This window comes from Artemia sp. Qi Xiang Cuo, chromosome 18 (genome assembly GCF_049724085.1).
Source record: "Artemia sp. Qi Xiang Cuo chromosome 18, ASM4972408v1, whole genome shotgun sequence".
Lineage (NCBI taxonomy): Eukaryota > Metazoa > Arthropoda > Branchiopoda > Anostraca > Artemiidae > Artemia > Artemia sp. Qi Xiang Cuo.
In genome coordinates, this window is record NC_142811.1 from 33,465,926 (window position 1) to 33,487,509 (window position 21,584).

The window sequence follows — 21,584 nt, forward strand, 5'->3', positions numbered from 1 at the left end:
TTTAAGTGTTTGTCCAATATTAGGCTCCACTGTTGTCTATTAGTATGTTTGAAATTGTGGGTATTGTGTATGATTAAACTATTCAAGCTAGTTATATACTTATTAAGAAGATTTTGCCAAAGTTAGTGGTGAAACAATCCACTTATTTGGCAGTATAATAAAGCTTTTACAATGATTTAACTTTTGAAGTGGTAATTATCTTAAAAGAATTTGAGATTATCTAATTGATTATTCCTTATTAAAGAATAAATCAGGGCAAGATCTAAGAACTCTATCCATAGAAAGAGAAATCCCATCATTAATGTGTGGAATTAAAATGGTGGAAGCATGCAAAAAAATGCCTAAAAAATCTTCTATATCAATTAAAAGTGCACAAAAGTGGGAAGCCAGTTGAATAAGATCACTGGAGTTAAGTTAGAAAGCACAGTTAGTAGTTGGTTTGGTATAGAGAGATAATGCTAGGTAACACAAACTTTGACCACGGGGATAGCTTTACTTACTTACCTAGGTGGTATCTTTAGTCAGGATTTTGGACTAGGTGATTAGTCAGAACCATGCACTGAGGATGAAAAAAACAGAGAGTGTTTATTCACCATTGAAAAAAGCTCGGGATCATAGGATAAGTCTTCCAACTGAAATTAGGATGCTAGAAGCCATAGTAAGCACAGTGGTTAAACATGTCTTAGAAATGAAGGTCTGGAAGGTTGATAGAAATATATAAAAGTAGACTAGAGGATCAGGTGATTCAACAATGAGGTGTTGATCTAAGTTTATTTTGTAGCCATTGCCTCAAAGGTAAAGTTGGTGTTCAGAGGAGGGTGTTGTTTATTTTACTGGTTTGTATGAAGTACATAAAGTCACAGATCGAAGTGCGTGTATCTGAGGTCACATTAGAGTTATAAGTGCTTCCCAAATAAACTGCAAATCTGCCTGCTATGTTTAGGTATTGGTGAGAGGATGAGTCATTTTCTTTTAGGTTATAGTTGACTTGAGCATCTAAGGGGAAGTTAATTTAAAAGCAGAGACAATGAATGATGAATGAATGAAAAGAGTATGAGAATTAAAAGTTTATTTTCATCAAGATAATTTCAGACTAAATAAAATTTGAAGATCTGAAATCAGTATATAAAACCAGTTCTTTTGATGTATATATTATGTTCAAAATATTCTTTTATTACCATTGATAAGGGCCATTATTTTGGCTACTTGCTATTCACTATTATAAATCGTTTGGAAAAAAAAAAACTATTTTCAGCTCTCTATGCCAAAAAAAGCCCATCTTCTTAGTTATATGGACAACAGAACTTATACCAAAAGTTTGGCATGCTGGCGTGATTTTGCCACTCCGGAAACAAAAGGACAATCACCAAATCTGCTTTAACTATCTTGGGATTGTGCTTTTTTCTGTTCCTTGCAAACTTTTTGCCATGATGCTCCTGGACAGATGCTCTGTTTTCCTGTGCAGAAATAGAAGAGCTCAGCAAGTTGGGCTCATGCCCTGCAGTTCATTTACTGAGCAAACCTTTACTATGTGCCAGTTGATCTAGAAGACACAAGAGTTTGACTGAAAAGCATACATTGCATTTGTAGTCTTTCAAAGCAGCTTTTGATTCTATAGACTGCTGTTTGCTATAGCTGATAGTTAGAACCACAGGCCTAGCCCATAAATATTACTCACTTTTCAAAAAGTTATATGATGGTACTGAAAGCTGCATGCAAGATAATGGAATATACAGCCACACATTCTCAGTGAAGAAAAGCATCTGGCAAGGTTTTGCTACCACTCTTCAGCTCTTCAAATGCATGATAGGCTACATCATGACTTGCATGATAAATTGGCTTCAGTTTAGAGACTGGGGGCTTGCTGATGTTGATTTCACTGATGATATTGCCCAAGTCATGGACACCATCAAAAAGCCATCAAAGCTCTCCATGTGCTTTCAGAAGAAGCCCTGAAAGCTGGTAAAGGAATTCAACATCATTATCCTTTCATGTACTTTGTAAACTCTATATTCAATGCAGCTCTCCCACCATACTGTTCACCAGTACAGCCACCTCCTTTGCCTGTCACAGGATGTCTCAGTATGGTTGGTGTTTGACTACAACCCCATCCTGCACACACGGAAACACCCCAGACAGGTTCGCAAATTTCTTCAAAATCCCGGGGGGGGCAACTTGGAGCCAATTTTTCCAAGTCAAGTGAAAAATGAGACAATCTGTGTAGTCTGTTATGTGGTCGGACGATCTTAGTTATTAAACGATATTTGAACATGTTGAATTTTAGTTTGGGGGGGGCCACCCCCCCCCCCTTCTGGGGGCATATTTTATTGTATCACAGACTACATTATGAAGAAGACTACCGTGCTTCACATCTTAGATTTAGGCTTGAGTTTGGGGATTTTGCCATTTTAGACACTGACTGTGCTGATAACTTGTCCATTCTGGCTGACTCTATGGAGGAATTTCTGGAAGCATTGCAAGTTTTATTGAGAGAAAGCAACAAAAGCTGTACTACAGATAAACTGGAATGAAATAAACTAATGGTTATTGACCTTCTGCTTCTGCTGCTGTTTCTTCAAATAACTTGGGCAACAATACTAGTTCAAATAATACTAGGACCACTATTTGAACATGAGAAAAGGAAACACTTTTCAAACCTTTATCTACCCGGCTCCATAATATCTTCAGCTTACTTGCTTCTTTATGAGCAGGAAGAAAGGAGTTGTCTTCTGCCATAAGCAGACTGAATTTTTTATTAATTTATCTTCTTAATATCCTCTTTAATAAAAGGGAGAAGCTATTGGAATGTATGTGAGGATTTGTTATTATGTTTTTGAAAAACGGAGGAACAACATAACTGTCTTGAACTCAATTGCTTTTAACCTTAGCTTTTTAGGAGAAGAGAATGTGGTACTTTATATTCTTTGAATATAAAATATAAATGGGCTGTTTTTGGATAGATTCGGGTTTATCTAATGCTTCTCGGGAAATGCCAGGGTGCCAATCTGGACAAGAATATTTGAGATGAGGTTAGACAAAGGAAATATAAACCTTGAAGAATGGGAAGGGGGGTGTCACATTTGTTTGAGAGCTTGAGAAGGGAGACTGAAGTATTGCTTAGTGGATGATATTTATTAGAAGGGTATTGCATTTTACATTGAAATAAATTGTGATGTCAAGTTAATTAAAAGAATGCACAGAAATTGCTGCAAGAAAAAATAAAAGAATGGAGCAGGGATTTATGGAAACATGTTGACAATATCACGGGTTTTGGAGGGTTTACTCTCATATATTAGTCCAAGGTATCATTTCCAGTGTCATTGAGGATGTTCATTAAATTTCTATAGCAGGTATCAATAACTGTTAAGTCATTAACAAATTTCCATCTGCCAGGAAATTCCTTAGCCAGGCTGTTAATCGAAAATAAGAAAAGGAGAGAACCTAGCAGAGCACCTTGGGATACCATACTCCATTGTGGACAAGCACATTACTGCCATAATCTGAAAAAATGGAATGTCTTAAACAGACATGAGTTGGCTGGGAGGCCAGCTAACTCATAAATCTACATGTCAGACATAGCACAAAAGCTAACTAGGGCAGTAAATGTTCTTTTTCAGAACTTGCAAATACAAATCTACAAATATGTGGTAAATTACATAATCATATGTAAATTACGAATCTGTCCAATTACTGACTAGTCTGATATGAAACTAGCTTGCTCTGGTTGCCAGATTTTACAAGTGATATTTTGTCATCACTCAAGCAGGACCATATAGAAGAGTTTTCTGGTGACTGACAACAGGGATATTGCCTGGTGGTTAGTGCAGTCGCTTCCATAGCCTTTCTTCCTCCTTAATGGAATGATGATACGCTTTCACTGGTCTTCAGGAATTTTTCCAGTTTACTGGGTGATAGAGAACAGGCTGGGCATAAAAACAGGGTCATTGCAAACCTTCGATATTTTAGCAGCTCTGAGCTTTAACTGCAAATGCTAGCAGCTTTGTTGTTTTTGAGGTGTTAACTACATTCCCAATTTCTGAGAGACAGAAAGGCATTTCTGGAGGAGTATCCTCTTCAGGTCTTTGACAGTTAGCTTGGTTGGGACAAACATTAGGATTTACAAGCAAGCTAGTATTTTCAGGAGGGAGTAGAAATTGTCCTTCGACAACTTTCATCGGAAAGAAGTGTCCCTAGCCATTCCTGGTTAGGACAGATCTCAAAGTAGGATTTTTTTCTGTGAGATCTTAGAGGTTTTTGAACAGGCTACTGATGTCATTCTTTTTGCTGCTATTTCCATTTCGTTGGCTTTCCTTGAAAAAAATGGGTGTAATCCTGGTGAATTAGTCTGTTTTTCTTCTGCACTGTGTTGACCTTTTGATAAGTGCCCTGTCCTAAAGGAGTCTTGCTTCCGTGTTCCCTCTAAAATCTAAAATCTTTTGCTTATCCAACCAAGATTCCTTTGGGAAACTCTTCTTCCCAAGCACTAGTTGTGCTGCTTTGCTTGTCTATGATTTAAAGTAATTACATGCGTCTTCACTGCTGCAAAGTATACTAAGGAGCTCTAAACCATTTGATATCTTGAAACTATGTTTCAGGCAATGAACTGGCACTTCCAGTTTTCTGAAATCCTCAACAACAAGTAGTTGTTCCAATTGCTGGGCTTTGAGTTAAAGATGGACATCAGCACATAGAAGTCCATCATCTGTAGTCCTAAGTTCCAATAATCTGTAGGTGCTATAATTCTTCAGCAATGATATCCAGTGCTTAGAAATACTTATGTAGTTGGTCATCCTCTTTCTGTGACCAATGTTACTATATCATGTGTAATGGTGGATATCTTTAGGTTAGAAGTAATTGTTTGCCTTGCCAAGGTCACGAGAGCTGTGTAGTTTGAGTAGGAAAAGACCACTGTTGATGAGATGGTATTATATTATACGTAACCTTTGCCCCCCCCTCCCCTTCCTTCTTGGATTTGGTCAGGATGCAACTTCGATTTTGAAGGAATTTGTATTTGATTTTTAATGTATATTTTTTTGTTCTTATTGTAGATGCCTTGCAACTGCTGCAAGACCAGCAACAAAGGACTCAAGAAGAAAAGAAAGATCTTTGGATAAGAAACCTGTAGAGTCCAGCTCGTTTGCAATGAATATGTTCCTTGGAAAAATTAGAACAGACCAGGCTTTCCCCTTTCCTCAAAGTCTAAGTCAAGATCAAAAAGAGACTTTAGAAATGCTTGTTGATCCAACTTACAAGTTTTTTCAGGTATATAAAGCCTTAGCTGCTTGTTTGTTTTACTTAAATTTATAAGATTCAGTTGAACTAACTTACATATAAGCCCTAGTAGTCTTTGTGCTTTTGTTATCAGTTTTTTTTACCTATGGTCCTTTCCTAAGTGTAAAAGACACATCATTGAGTCTAAAAGAAAAGGGTGGATCTCAGATTCTAATCGTTTTACAGGAGAGCTAAAAAGAGCTATAATGCTTTTCACAGGGAAATTTTTGTTTGAGGACTTAAATAAGTAAAACTGTTTAAAATTACCATGGAGCTGAATAGCTGTGTATAAAATTGAGCTTAATGAAGCTTTGTTTGGTAGTCTTGAATTTAAGATACTTCAATATTTGTTGTCCCAATCATGGTGTCACTCCCTTCCTCCTCCTATGAAGGGGGGGGGGCATGCCCCTGTAAAGGTAACCATTGGATCAAAATCTATTAGGGAAGTTTCTATCAGTTCTAAGCTTATAAAAGATTCAAATAATAGCAAATATCATATTTTAACTCAAGTAACATGTAGTGTTACCTTTACAGGGCTACCAAAATTAGCTTTATGCCTATCTAAGTATCTGCTTGATCTATCTAGTTTAATGGGCTGTAATTGCTTTCCACAAGTTTGACACGTAATGGAATTATGGCCAGGTTTAGGGGGTTCAAGTTCAACTACCTTTAGGGGATAGGTTGGCCATAACATCTAGGATGGTCATGTATTGGAAAATGTCTTTGTTTGTATATATATATATATATATATATATATATATATATATATATATATATATATATATATATATATATATATATATATATATATATATATATATATATATATATATATAAATTTTTTATTGGATGTATTCGGGAAAAGAGGGGCATGGGGGGGGGCTAGTTTCCCTCCAATCTCTTTAGACTCTCTAAAACTGAACTAGAAATTTCAATTTACAATTAAATTAGGCCTCTCTGAAGTTTTTACGAGTATCCCTTCCTTAAGAACCATATATGCCCCCAGGGCAGAACAGGTCATGTATTGGAAAATGTCTTATTTTGTATAGATTAATTTTTATTAAAGTTATAAAAGTAAAAACATTTATATTTTTTTCAGTAAAGTGCAAATTTTGTTCTGGCCTTGGGAAGGCATACGGGTTTTGCGCCCAACTTATGTTAATTTCTGCTCGTTTGGAGTTTGACTCGGTTAATTATTGTAATTTCTGTTTGTTTTGGGTTTCATTTATTTATCGATGCTGATTTGTGGTAGTTTCACACTTGGTAGATTATTTGATTTTATTTTTGCTCATTTTTGTTAAATGGAGTTCTTTACTTTTCTTTGAAAAACATATTTTGTGGGAAAGGTTTTTTTTAATTAATTCAAAAAAGAGCCTTAAGAATAATTTTTAAAGAAGCTTTGGTACCACATTCACTCCTTCTAAAAAGGCCAAGCTGGAAACTCTTGAGCATAGGAGAGTTTTGCAAAAAATACAATAATAAACCTTCACACGGAAAACATTTTCCCCAAAAGACACTCCCTCCCACGTACTGTTTCTGAACCCGCTCCTATCTTGTCCCCCATCCGTTGCTTAACCTCCAGGTATGAAAAAACCTTTGTCCCCTTCATTACTGATCAAATAAACCACTAGTTTTTTTTGTTTGTTTTTTTCTGTACTGGTGATACCGATGTGTCCGTTTGGTTCTTCCGCTCCCTCCCCCTTGTTTATATGCTCTCTTTTAAACTTTTTAACACTGTTTTTTATCAGTTTTTTTTGTTTTGTTTTAGTTTTTGCCTTTTTAACTTTCTTATATTTGACACTTATTTTTTAGACTAATGAATGGCTTTGCCTTTCTGATATTGTTGTTTTTGGCATTGTTAGGCAATTTTTTAGTTTTTTATGTTTTTTTTTATTATATGACCTGAAATGTGAATTCGGCCCTTCGGGGCTTGTCATAGACATTTTTTGAAATAAATATTATATATATATATATATAGTCATCACAGGGTAGTGCATAATGGGACATGGCCGAGGGGTAGAGAGTATTCTTATCAAGGAAAACTGCATCTGATTTCGTCCCCGTCTTCACTCATGTCGGATCAGTTGCTAAGATACAATTTCAGTTGAAAATATATCCACTACTCATTAAGCCCTCGATGAGCAAGTGTTGCTCAATGTCAGTAACCCGCCCGATTTTTTCCGCGCGAAGTCTTAGGATGAAGTTTATTACCAGGTTAGGGATTGAAACGTAATATTATTTATCAAGATTAAATTCGCCATTTTTTTTGTCAGCATTTTTACACATAATTTCTAACAAAGTTGAAACATCACTCGACAAATACAGCTTGCCGTAGTCAAACCCATTTTTACACCCTCCCTCTGCCCACACTTTTTTAGCAACTGTATTTTTTTAGCACTGTATTCATCGGGGGTGCACCTACGATCGTGTAGACTGTCGTAAAACGATTCGATCGAGGGAATAGTTTCCTCGGTGAATCTCGACATGGAACAGTAATAATCATAAGGATATATGCCCTTGACCATCAACAAATCATTTAAATCATTTGGAAATTGTTGCTTGAGAAGGGGGAAAGCGTTGCAGCCGTCATCGTTTTTCTGAACTTGAATTAATTCACTCAATGATTTAGGGAAAAAACTGTAGGAATCTAAAAAGCGAATTTTATTCATGTTCTCAATGTCGTCTTCTACATACCTCCACATAAATTCCAAAACAAACAACTTTTCCGATGATTTAGGAATGATTTGGTAGGAAAAGCTGTCTATCACCTATGCATCATCCACTGTTCCATTTCTTTGAAGATGTGCCATTGCTGGTAGCACATACTTCAGATCGTAGTTAGAATTATGTATAAAAACCGGAAGAAAGAGTTGCTGTTTAATTTTTAAATTACATGAATTGTGAGCCCACCCCAGAAAGCTACTTTTTCCCGTTGAATTGGGGTCAATAAGATGATTGTGATCCTGGACAGCGTCTTTTAGGGCAAGAGCACTCCTACAAACCCAACAAATTGTCCCCTTTTCTAGTGCCAGTTGCACCTTATCTGATAATGGCATTGGGTAGTTGCTGTGACGCAATCGTGAAATTGCACCGTTCGCTGTTTTTATTAAAGACACCAATAACTTCTCCGTGCTACCCTTGTCATCCATAGAAAAAAAACTCTTCCAGCTGCATTTTATTATTGGAATCGCGACGGGCATGCGTATAGGAACAAGCAATTAGTTTGCTTTCCTATAGAATATTTGACCTTGATGTGTCTGATATCTCCACCAGTCTTGATTCACAATCGAAAGATACTTTATCAACCTGTAGCAGGGAATTTTGGAAGTTTTTAAATTGTAAAGTATCTTTGCCTTCTGCCGGCATTTCTATTCTTTGATTGCCATGAATTTTGCAATATCTCATGTGATCCGAGAATGTTCTTTCAGATCTAAATGAGGAAAGGCACATGGGGCAATAGTGATATTCCCCTTTCTTCGTGCCTTGAGATAAGAGTCGACTTATTGCCATAACGGGGAAAAAATTACCATAGGAATTTACATCTTTGGGAGGTTCATAGATAACCCAAGCCCAATTTTTAACATTATCTACCATCGGTGTCCTAACTGAATATAAAACTCCTTTTTTATTTGATTTCTTCCCCCATTTACAAATTTAGTGTCATACTGATGAACCACCATCCCCAACCCAAGATTTTCTTTTGCTTTTTCAAATATGGTTATTTCTTTCAAAGACACCGGATATTTTCCCTCTAAACAATGAAAACTTACTTTAGGGAATTTTTCATCACTGTTACGAGCAAGTTCTCCGAGATTTTTTATTCTTGACACATCTTTCAATGTTTTATGGGCTACTGCTAAAAATGTATATTTAAAGTATTGCAGCCTCGTGCCAAAATAGAAACTCTAAACTCCTTTGGTAGACCAAAAATCTGGGTGGCATTTTATTTTTCGACTACTACCTACCCCCCTTAAACTAAAGTTTTTTTTTTTAATCTACCGAGATTCAGATCCATGTGTTCACTGTATAAAATTGTGGACCCGCTTCCCCTCTCGTTGAACGTGTCCAAAGTTAATATTAATTTATTAACCCAATTGAAAAGGTTACCCTCAAATTCATTTAGACCAGGGTAAAAAGTTTGATTGTCAGTTGAAAAATGAAAATAAAAAATGTCCCCAGATGTCCCCTTTTGTAAATAAACTTTTTGATTGACCGATGCTTGAATCCCCCCTGACCCCCCAATTATGACTATGAATCTCAAAAAGTACTCAAATTCGGTTAATATAGGTATGAAGAACATTTACAAGATCTGTCAAAATGACACTTCCGTCAACCAGGTTTTCCTCGGGGGGATTAAAATATACCCTGTGTGTTTGCAAGTGACCTAGAGTAGATTCTAACAAATTAAATTCACGTAGATCCGTGTACACGACACTATTTTCATGTTCTGCACCTATTTGCACTGAATCTAATTCACTAATAATAAAGTCATCGTCAAAAATGTCCCCGGAAACATTAGATCCAACAATTTGCATAAGACTATCCATTTCTTCGGTTGTAAATTGAAAATCCAGGGGGATACTAAACGACGTACCTTCACTAACATCATCCGGCGACAGTGGACAATTACCCATGATATTCTGAAGTCCTGGGCCAGGGAAGGCAGTTGTTTTCGTAGCTTCCCCCTGAAACCAAAATGAATGGATTAATTTTTTTTTTCTTTGAGGAAAGTTTTATCACAATTATAGCACACATTTTTTTTCTTAGTTGGATTTGTATTCATATTATTTATCGAACAAGATGTTTTTTTTTCTTAATTGGATTCGTATTTATCAAACAAATGCATAATAAATTACAAATTTTTGCTTGTAGTATTATTTATAAAACAAATGCATAATAAATTACAAATTTTTGCTTATAGTATTATTTATAAAACAAGTGTAATATAATAAATTACAAATTTTGTTAATAGCATACACGCACACGTTCACACACACACACGCACATGCGCACACAGGCACACATGCACACACGTTCACACACACACATGCACACACACACACATACACGCTCACACACATGCGCACACAAACACACACACACACACATATATACACGCTCACACACATGCGCACACGCGCGCACACACATCGCAACGTTTGAATAATATCAACAAAATACAGTAAGAAAAATCAACTCAATAATTGTCTTAATATCTCATTAAAAAAAACTGACTCTTTTTTCCTACAAATCTAGCCATCCATAAAAAATAGCGATCAGACTAGAAGCAGATTCCTTTTCCTACAAATCTATCCGTTTGATGTTTTTTTTTTCTTAATATGATTCGTATTTATCAAACAAATGCATAATAAATTACAAATTTTTGCTTATAGCATTATTTACAAAACAAGTGCATAATAAATTACAAATTTTGTTAATAGCACACACGCACACGTTCACACACACACACGCGCACACACACATACGCAAACGCACACACACACATGCGTACGCACACGTTCACACACACACACACACATACGTACACGCACACCCGCACACGTTCACACACACACGTACACACTCACACACACACATCGCAACGTTTGACTAATAGCATTAAAATACAGTAAAAAAAAAAATCAACTCAATAATTGTCTTAATAGCTCATTAAAAAAACTGACTCTTTTTCCTACAAATCTAGCCATCCATAAAAAATAGCGATAAGACTAGAAGCAGATTCCTTTCCCTACAAATCTACCCGTTTTTACAAATCTACTATTTGTAATAGCAATAAAGTAAAGTAGATTAGGTAAAATGCTCACATTTCCGAATTCAGACTGCAGTTGAGTACCGGATGGTCCTGGCAAAGCATGATGGGGGATAAATGGGACGGTGACGTCTGTTTCTTGCATAGATGTGCTGATGGCTGCGATGTCACTTGCTTGGGGGGTTGGAGCAGCGGGGCTCACCATCATGTGAGCAACCATCCACTCTTTTTTCAGCTTTCTACCCGGCTGCATAGGGGCTGGCACGGGTGGGTCTTGGGCAGGCAGCGCCGGTCTGGAATGGATGTGGGTCCCGATGAGCCAGCTATCTCCACTTGTTGCATTGGCGTAACGCCATTAGCCTTAGCTCTTTTGAGGGGGAGGGACGGACTCTTCAAAATTGTTCTTAAAAAGAAGACAAAATTTAGTATGGAAAAACGATCCCCCTTTTTTACAGAAGAAAAAATTAGTACCCCCCGCTGCATCAAATCCAATACAATGATTTAAAATATAGATCTAAAAATAGTCAACCATAAATATGATATAATTAAAAGCTAGTCCAACACTAAACTTCAGTGTTGCGTTTCGGAATGACCACATTAGTTTTCTTGTCAAAGGGTATACGTGTCAGCACAAAAAATCCCCCTCCCCCCTTTTCATGTGGCAAACTAGTTTGTTTATCACCTTACAACGAAGGAATCAGAATTGATAGATTGCCCCCTTCCCCGTCTAATATTTTTATAAAAGCCTTTTAATCATCTGTGAAATCCATTGGCTTTCACCAAATACTATTGAAAATAGATTATCTCGTCTAATTTAACCAAAATACAATCTCTTTTTCAGTGTCTTGAATTACACATTTCCATTCCTTTGTTTTGAAATCGCCCCTCTTGGTAACATGATTATAAACACAGGTGGTTTTATTTAGAGCGGAAAAAAAGCACATTTTAAATGCACGATGGGAAAAGGACACTTTCAACAAAAGAACTATTTGTAATGAATGAATTAAACTTGTAAAACGAGGGGAGGGGGGAAGATGAGGATCTACGTAATGGAAAAAGAGCATATTAAGTTTTCTAGCGACTATAATCATCATATTGTAGAGTTTGTATTGTTGGGGGGGGCTATGCCCCTGAATTTGAATTTACTAAAGGGATGACTATGTAAAAAGATTTTATTTGGAAATAAATTAAAAAAATTTGGTAAACTAAAATCACATTATAGATTGATGTATCCATAGCTTCCAAGTCAATAATATCAAATGTGTTATCCATGATGTGTTAAAACATTATGAAAATTTTATTTTAACGCATGAGCATTTTATACAAAATCTCAAGGACGAATGAAAATCACTCCTTTTTATTTGAATCCAATTACCGATCAAGTTATCGTATATGGAATAACCTCCACTCCTTCTCTGATTGGTCCTAAAAAATGGGTGTTGTCTCAAAAACTATTCTGGTGTAAAACATGGAGTTGAAAAAAACTTGTCTATCTAGCCAGACTTCAGGAGCCAGGAGGAGACCTCCACTTTAACTGTTCGCTTTATGGTTGTATTCTCAAAAACCTTTCCGGTTGAAGATGTGAAGTTGAAGAAAACTTGTGTAACAAGCTAGACTTCAGGAACCATTGGGGAATCCCCGCTCGTACTGCTCGGTTTTTACAATGTGCCCGTGAAACTGAAGTGTATACCATGTGAAATTCCATGTGCAATTTAAATATATATCAATAACCAGTCTGATTGTCTTATACAATCTCAACCATACTCTCAAAACATGTTTGACCACTTTATAGGTATAAAAGGATTGGTCACTTTTTACAATGTGCACGTGAAACTGTAGTGTATACCATGTGAGGGAGTACTGACTCTCTTTGAAAAGGTGTAGAGCTTCTATAGAATTCAATAGATACAATCTACTCACATTCTCAGCTTGTTTCATCCACTTAACTAAGTGAAGGTAATAAACATTCAGTTGCACTCTGGCTTGTGGCGAAAAAACACTCGTGCACAGTAGATTAAAAGGGATTTTGACGCTGGACAACATAGCTGTTATGGTAGAAATATATAAAGGCCAATTGGCCAACATATATATATATATATATATATATATATATATATATATATATATATATATATATATATATATATATATATATATATATATATATATATATATATATATAATGTTGATGTGTATAATATTGTAACTTGTATTTTTTTTTGTAATCTGTTTTGAAACTGTGTTATCCCTTTTTGAAACTGCGTAGTTTTTTGTGATGTCTGTAGTAATCCATCTAGTGGAATCATTTCCCAGCAAGCGATTCAGCTTTAACTTGTAAAAAGGATATCCAGTTCACTGTTGAACAATTTCTATAAATTTTACATTGTTCTAAAAATTAATCAGATTTAAGTAACAAAGAAAAAAACTCAAAATGTGCTGCTCTGTGATAAAATGCACCATGTGACCTGTAGACATGTATTTATCCTCACTACCGTGCAGTTTAACTCCCACTTGAGTTCAACAGGGGGGTCAACCTTCAAGAGGGCAGCCTTCCCTGTAGCACTATCTAGTTCGGCAAATAATGATGGTTTGTGGAATTTTTGAATTACCAGCGATTAGTTAAATTGATGCCTTATGCCTGTTATCTATAGAATAAGTTTGATGTAATCCTTGACTGTTCTGTTTACGATTGTACTGTACTCTATTCAAAAGGTTTCTTTATCAATGATTTAGTCTTCCGTGTTATCTATTTTAAGCAAATAAAGAAAAATTGTTGTTTTTTTTAATCAGGGGATAACTGTCACCAAACTTTAATTTCTTTTTTATTGAAAATCTCATTGATTTTTGACTAATCCTGTCCTGTAGACAATTCCAATAGTAAGCTAAATTTTGTATGTTACGTATAATAATAAGATTACATTATTTTTTCTTTAACTATGACAAAATGTAGCCTACATACAATTTGTTTTCTTAAGTTAAATCATCACACTAATATTACGCCCAAATTTGTTATTTTGTTGATTTTATGTACCCCTAACTCAGTACCCTTTAAGTCGCGTTCCTTAGGATTTTTTTAGGAAGAGGTCTGAGATGCTCATCAGGGTTTGACTAGGATGGTCTAACACTTCTTTAAGAAAAAAAATCCCCCAAAATCACTAAACACGTAGACTTAATAAAGTGGCGTCTTCGTTAGGATTTTTTTTTAACAATGAAACGGGATTTAACACTTTTGAGAATGTTATAAAATCATGCTTCCCTTTTGAAACAATTAAATAAAAAAACGAGTTTTTTAAACTGAAAGTAAGGAGCGACATTAAAACTTAAAACGAACAGAAATTATTCCGTATATGAAAGGGGCTGTCCCCTCCTCAACGCCTCGCTCTTTACGCTAAAGTTTTTTATTGTTTTAAAAAATAAAGTTGTGAGACAGAGTCAAACTTTAGCGTAAAGAGCGAGGCGTTGAGGAGGGGACAGCCCCTTTCATATACGGAATAATTTCTGTTCGTTTTAAGTTTTAATGTCGCTCCTTACTTTCAGTTTAAAAAACTTGTTTTTTTTATTTTACTTTTCTTTTGCTAAATGGCTGTCTCTAAATTTGGTTCTGACGTAATTTACAAATTAACTTACGTAACGAACTTCTATATTCGTATATTTTGCTTCTGGCAAAAAATACAAAGTTGCAGATTTTTACAGATATGAGTTTGAAACCTATGTTATAGGGTTTTCTGATACGCTGAATCTGACGGTGTGATTTTCATTAAAAATTTTTCACTTTTAGGGGATGTTTCCCCCTCTTTAAAAAAATCAGGTGAGTTTTCTGAGGCTCGTAGCCTTTGATGATTAATAATAAAATTAATAAAATTAATATATTTAGAATCAGCATTTTTTTTTTTTTTTTTTGAAAAAAAAATTTCTTTTTATACATTTTTTTTTTCTTTTTTTACCCATTTTTCTTTTGTTACCCATTCTTTTGATACAATTATTTACATCAAAGTTACGTTTTTAAAAGTTTCGCTTACTATTGAGCCGTATCGCTTGTTTTTTTTTTATTGTTTTTTTTTATTACGCATATGTTATTGCGTATATGATGGGGTTCTACCCTTAGTAAATGACACGATCTTTACGTTAAAATTAAAAAAAAAATTTTAATTAACACACCCCTGAATCATAAAGGCCGTTTAATTAGAATACATTGCTCCTTTGAAAGCACTAAAAAAAAAACTGTAGCGTAAAGAGCGAGGTATTGACTTGGGGGAGAACCCCCTCATATACGTAATAATTTCTGTTCATTTTAAGTTCTAATGATGCTTCTTACTTTCAGTTGAAAGTACTTGTTTTTTTTTATTTAATTTCTGATCGTTTTTTAAATAATGCTTCGAAATCTGGCACCCCCTTCATAGAAATGTCCCTTACCCCAAAGAAACATCCTCTACGGAAAGATTCTCCCGAGTAACCCCCTCCTCCCCCCCCCCACCAGAAAAAAATTCTTCCTGAAAATGTCTGTATACTTTCCAATAACCAATACAATATGTAAGCAATGGGCAAAGTTCATAACTTGCAGCCCTTCCCCTGGGAACTGTGGGGGATTAAGTCATCTTAAAAGACATATTTATTAGGTTTTTGACTATGTTGAACACAATGGCTATCTGAAAATTTTAATTGGGTGACTTTGAGATAAAAATAAGAATGGGAGGGGGCCTAGTTGCCCTCCATTTTTTTGGTCACTTAAAAATGGAACTAGAACTTATAATTTCTGTTCCAATGAGCCCTCTTACGATATTCTAGGACCACTGGGTCAATACAATTACCCCTGGGGAAAAAAAAGAAAACAACAAATAAACACGCACCCGTGATCTTTCTTCTGGCAAAAAATGCAAAATTCCACATTTTTGTAGATAGGAGCTTGAAACCTCTGCAGTAGGGTTCTCTGATACGCTGAATATGATGGTTTGAATTTCATTAAGGTTCTATAACTTTTAGGGGGTCTTTCCCCTTTTTTTTGAAAATCAGCCGAATTTTCTCAGGCACTCAACTTTTGATGGGTAAGATTAAACGTGATGAAAATTATATTTTTGAAATCAGAATTAAAATCTGATTCTTTTGATGTATCTACTGGTAAAAAAATTCCGATTTTTATAGTTTCGGTTAATATTGAGCGGGGTCACTCCTTACTTACAGTTCGTTACAACGAACTGTTTGATTGGCAATGTAACTTCTTTACCTTTCAAACGTAGAAAGTACTTGCAAAGCCACGTTCAGGATGCCAAATCCAGTTTTGGACCGAGTCTCGAAGTCTCAGAATCCTGAATCTGATAGACGTAAAGATCAACAGTGTTGAAATTTCAAAATTGATTCAAGGATTTGCTCGGTATTTGGGCACTGCTTAAGAAGAAGAAATTCTAGTAAACTCAAAACAGCAGAAAATCCATGGAAATCAATTTGGGAAGAAACAGGTCTAACTGGGGGGGGGTGGTGTATAGGATTTGTTTTGTGTGTGTGTGTAAGAGGGAGGGGGGGGTCTTCAGATAAATTTCGGTTGAATAAACTATACAATAAGTCGCAGGAATGGCCATCGTAGCTTTTTGCAAGCTACGTAATAGTTTTTCTTCTTACATCCGTCCTATACAGTTATGTTCAAAACATTCTGAAGAAGTATTTAAATGCAAACACGGAAACTTTTGACAGTAAGGGACGGTGTTGGATAGAAAGTACGTGTTTGTGTCTATCGTCTATGGATCACAATGAATCTGATTTCAGAGACGAGTTGCTCCGCTCACCCGGTTCTAAGGTCCGCGTCTTGACTTCCATGAATGAGAAAATATCAGCGCTTTTTGGTTTTGTTTTTTTTGGTTCGTCGGTGGTTCTGTTTTGGCCTGTAACATGTATTCTCATCTCCGTCAGTATTGAGTCAATCAGCAGGATTTTTTTTATCTTCAGAAACCCGTCTTGTTTCGAAATCTGGATGAGTACCTCCGTGCTGTCCGCGTCACAAAATTCAGATTGGCTACTCTAAAATTGTAGCCAATAAGGGTAAATATAATCGTATTGCCTTTGGCAAGCTTTGTTCTACTTTTTCTGATCATTCCATTCTTTACCTCTCTGGCCTTTATCCTATGTTTAAGAAAAAACACAGCACTGACATTCGATCTTCTTATTTCTCTTGCTCTATTTCTGCTTCATCTTCCTCTTTGGTATTTGAATAAAGAAATAGTTTATAAGTTTCATCTGCCAGACATGGCGTATTGGGGCTTGTCACCTTATGGTTTTATCGGATCGTTTCATAAGCTGTGATTTTTGTTTTTTGCACTTTTTTTTAATGTTTTACTTCACCATTTATTCTTCTCGGATGTAATTGGATAATAAATAAGTATTGTTGTTATTATTAATGCCACCGGCAGTGGCGAACTCCTTAGAGGTGACATCATTGATGTCTAGTGAGAAAAGGCTTAAAAAAAAGTCTTAAGCCCAGCTATGATTGTTTCCTCAAGAGTGCTTGTATATTTCGGAGCACGACCACGTTTCATTTCTACCAGCTTCTTATTCAATCCTATTAAGACTTTCAATGGTGTGGCGAAGAAGCAGTTTTCTCACCTTGCAAGTTATCTTAAACTTTACAAACTTTTAAATGTTTAGCCAACAGCTCAATTTCAGTGCTTTCTATTCTCGGCGCCTTAGCTCATCATACTCTATATCGTCATTTACCTGTTTTATGGATTACTTCGAATAGCCTTACAGCATCATAAGTTGAATTCCACCCTGTGCTATTTTAGAAAATAAAGCTACTCTCCCACTATTTCTCTATTGGGATCCAGATTCCAATCAAGAGTAGTTTCCAATTTATTCAACTAAAACTTTGAAGCCGTCAGGCTTTTCGAGTATCAATCCACTTTCTCAACCTACCAATATGCCTAAACTACTCAACCCAAAATTTATATAATGTGTTGTTAGCTCGCTGGTTTCTGAAATGGTTACAATCTTGAAATTCACATTGAATCAATCCCATTTTGTCAATAGGCTGATAGGAAGTACAAGGTTGTAGCCTTTTCAAGTACTAATTCAGTTACCATGATATACAAGTGAAAATGGCCGGCAGATCAAAGGTTCCATTTCAGCTCTTTGTCTGAGTACCTCTAGTAATATGCAGTAACATCCCTTTTGTAGAATTTCTGGGTGTTAAAGACATCACGAATAGTCGGCAAAACGGCGCATTTTTATTCCGTTTAAATTTTTGATTTGAAACTCGTCAAATTTTATAATCCCCTAGACCAAATCAGTGGCAAGTGGTGATATTTAGCAGAGACAAGAAAGGGTCGTAAATAAATGGTGCATTTAGTAAAGATATATGTATTCCAAAAGTATTTTGTATTCCCAATACAGACAAACGTATTTAAGTACATACTTCAAGTACGCCTAAGAAAATGTAGTTAAGGGCATATTCAGAAATAGATGAAGGTAGTTGAATACTTGTTTCAAATACACCTGTTTAAATTCTTCAACAATACTGTCTTTATCGGTGCATTGGTATTGGGGACTATTGGTTTAATTTGATGTGACTCACACATCAAATTACGAATAAAGATTGCCTAAAATTGCTGGATTTTATCCAATCAATTATAACTTTGGACTTCAGTCAACAACAATAAATTGGACTTAGGCTTTGTATTTACTCTTGGGAGTAGCTTTTTACCTGCGACAAAGGTCGTTTAAACAAAAAAAATCATTGAAGTTACTCAGGTAATTTTCAAAAATGAAGCTTTGTCTAATAAAGAAAGTAAGGACAGTGAGTGGTTAAAACGAAAAATAAGATATTAATTTTCAGGAAAGCTTCCCCGCTCCTACACAGAAGGGGTAGATAGATGTAGAAGAATTTGGACGAATTGAGGAATACTTTTTACAGGGATAGAGAAAAGCGCACTCGAACAAACAAAGATGAGAACCAAGTTTACAAATTTTGTTTCCAGATCATGAAGCCGCACTTCTTGATGACTTTGGTGGCTATATGTCTTGACAGTGTGGACTCGTGCAGCCCACGCCCTCCCCCGTTGTAAGACCTGCAATTGGATTACAATTTTGGTAGTAATCTGGAAACAAAAAGCGCTAAAGCAAATTCAAGTAAATCGCTTGTTTAACGAAGATGAAAGAACTAATTAAATATTTTCTGTTTTTAATAAAGCACCTACCCAGCTTCATAGAGTCTTTGTTTATTTAGGCTTTTCCTGGTGAAATACATGGGCGAACGTGAAAATATGTTCTATTATTACTTGTGTTATCTTGTTGCTTGTTGATAAATGTGAGTTCCAATTGAATCGTCTGAGCAAGCTCCTCAAAAATTTCGTTGCAAATTCAAACCTTCTTACTTTTGCAAAAAGAAAAGAAAATACTTGATATTTGGTACATCTAAACCTGTTGAATAATGCATAGTAACCATTTATTTTGTGCTAGTTTTTTCTGTTATTCGGATGTTTTAAATTTGTGTCTATGCTTCGAGCATTTTTTCAGATATTTATATTACATTTCAACCTAATGCTGCTTAGATTAACCTTGTTGCTGAGCTCCCGCTAACAGTTCCATTTGAAAATTTCTCTTTGAATTGCAGATAAAAATATACAAATGGAAAAGTTTTTTTGAAGACATCTATAAAGGAAACTTGAATGTGGCTTATCCTTGCTGTGACCACGATGGATTCATTCTTCTGTCAGTAGTAGATACAATTTAAGGTTTTTTTGTAGGTAAAAGCTCTAACTGTCGAAACTTGACTTTTTTCACTTTTTTAATTTTTTTCTCATCTTTTTTTTTTCAAAGAAAAACGAGGAAAATGAATATTAATACTATTCGAAAATTATTATGTCAAACACATTGATTTTGCTTACCAGGTTCTGAAATATAAAGTAAGTTATAAAAAGTGTTTCTCCCTTTAAGGAGGTGAATGATGCTGCTGTGAATGATGAACTTGCTGAGGTTCCACCCGAAACCCTTCAAGGCCTTCGTGAATTGGGAGCATTTGGACTTCAAGTCCCGCAAGAGCTAGGCGGAGTTGGCTTGAACAACACTCAGTATGCCAGATTAGTACAAGTTGTTGGTGAATATGATCTTGGCATTGGCATTGTTCTTGGAGCGCATCAGTCAATTGGTTTCAAGGTAAGCCATGTAATCATAGTCAATATTGACCTGATAAGCAGAAAATTTAGTTTATTGTGGACTATGTCAAAATAGGGCTTTTGTTTCGATTTGAGAAACTGTAAACAAAAGTTTTCCTTCAAATTTGAAGCCTTGGTTCTTTTTCTTCCGTTGTTAAAAAAATTTAGCTCATTGGTACAAATATAACCTAGTTATGTGTAGATTTTTTTTTGTGAGTTCTATTCGTATTGTCCAATTCTACAGGTCCCGAAAGTATGAGTGTAGGTAATAAATGGGACATCTCTGATTCAATGGCATTATATAATTACTTTTTTCTTTTTCTTTTTTTTTGTCTCCTTATGTCTCATGGTTTGTGTTTATGTTTGTTGAAAGGCCGGTTTGGTGGCTTTTTAGACACATCCTGATGATGTCCAAAAACAAAATCCCTGATACTTCTACTAAGTAGCTTGTAAAGGAACGCACACAAAGCATAGCGTGTAGATTAGACTGGGACATGCAGTTAAATTTAAGACATTTTCTGAGTGTTTTGTAAATGGTAGCGAATGCAGCAGCTTTGAATTGTAAAAGTTGGAGGTCGATTGATACTATTTTGTCTGCTTATGATGGTTTGTCAGTACTTAGGGCAATGCAAAAGTTTTGGCCGCCTTTGGTGCCTGGGAGTAGTCGTTTCTGTATATCAGAAGTATCTCTGCTGGCCACATGTGACCTCTAAAGGTGTCTTCAAAGAAGCCGTTGTTTATCAGGCCGATCATATGGAGATAAGATGGAAAGCTAAATAATTTCTTTTATCTGGTTATATTGGGTTTTATCTGGTTTTCTTAATCTTAAAAAGTGAATTACAGCTTTCAATTTCCAATCAAATGAGCCCTCTATGCAGTTTATACTAGCATCCCTTCCAAAACAACCATATATGTCCCCAGGGCATAACTTACAACGCCTACCTTCGGGCCCTGGAGGGGCTTTGCTGACAACAGAGTTTTTGTTATCTGAACTTTGAACTATTTTTAACAAAATGTCTATCTCAAAGTTTTTATCTGATGCATTTAGGGCATGGGGGGGAACTAGTTGCCCTCCAATCTCTTTTGACTCTTAAAAAGTGAACAAGAACTTTCATTTTCCAATCCAATGAACCCTATCAGAAGTTTATGCAAGCATCCCTTCCATAAAAACGATATATACCCCAGAGCATTACTTACAACGGCTGCCTCCGGGCCATGGGGGTTGCGTCGACACTGGAGTTTTTCTTATCTGACCTTTGAATTATTTTTAATGAAATTGCTATTTTAAAAATTTTATTTGGTAGACTTGGGGAAAAAAGAGTGTGTGGGGGGGCTTGTCGCCCTCGGATATCTTTTGACTCTTAAAAAGCGAACTAGAACTTTCAATTTCCAATCAAATGAGCCCT

General features: G+C 35.7%; 1 protein-coding gene across 1 annotated transcript in view; it reads left to right on the top strand.

The window, feature by feature from the left end:
• Acadvl (Acyl-CoA dehydrogenase very long chain) overlaps nt 1-21,584 on the top strand; it is a 54,280-nt gene that overhangs the window by 11,219 nt on the left and 21,477 nt on the right. Inside the window, exons 2-3 of the mRNA XM_089104669.1 lie at nt 5,049-5,262; nt 19,961-20,179. Coding sequence (XP_088960795.1) covers nt 5,049-5,262; nt 19,961-20,179 — 433 coding nt within the window. The remainder of the gene's footprint in view (nt 1-5,048; nt 5,263-19,960; nt 20,180-21,584) is intronic.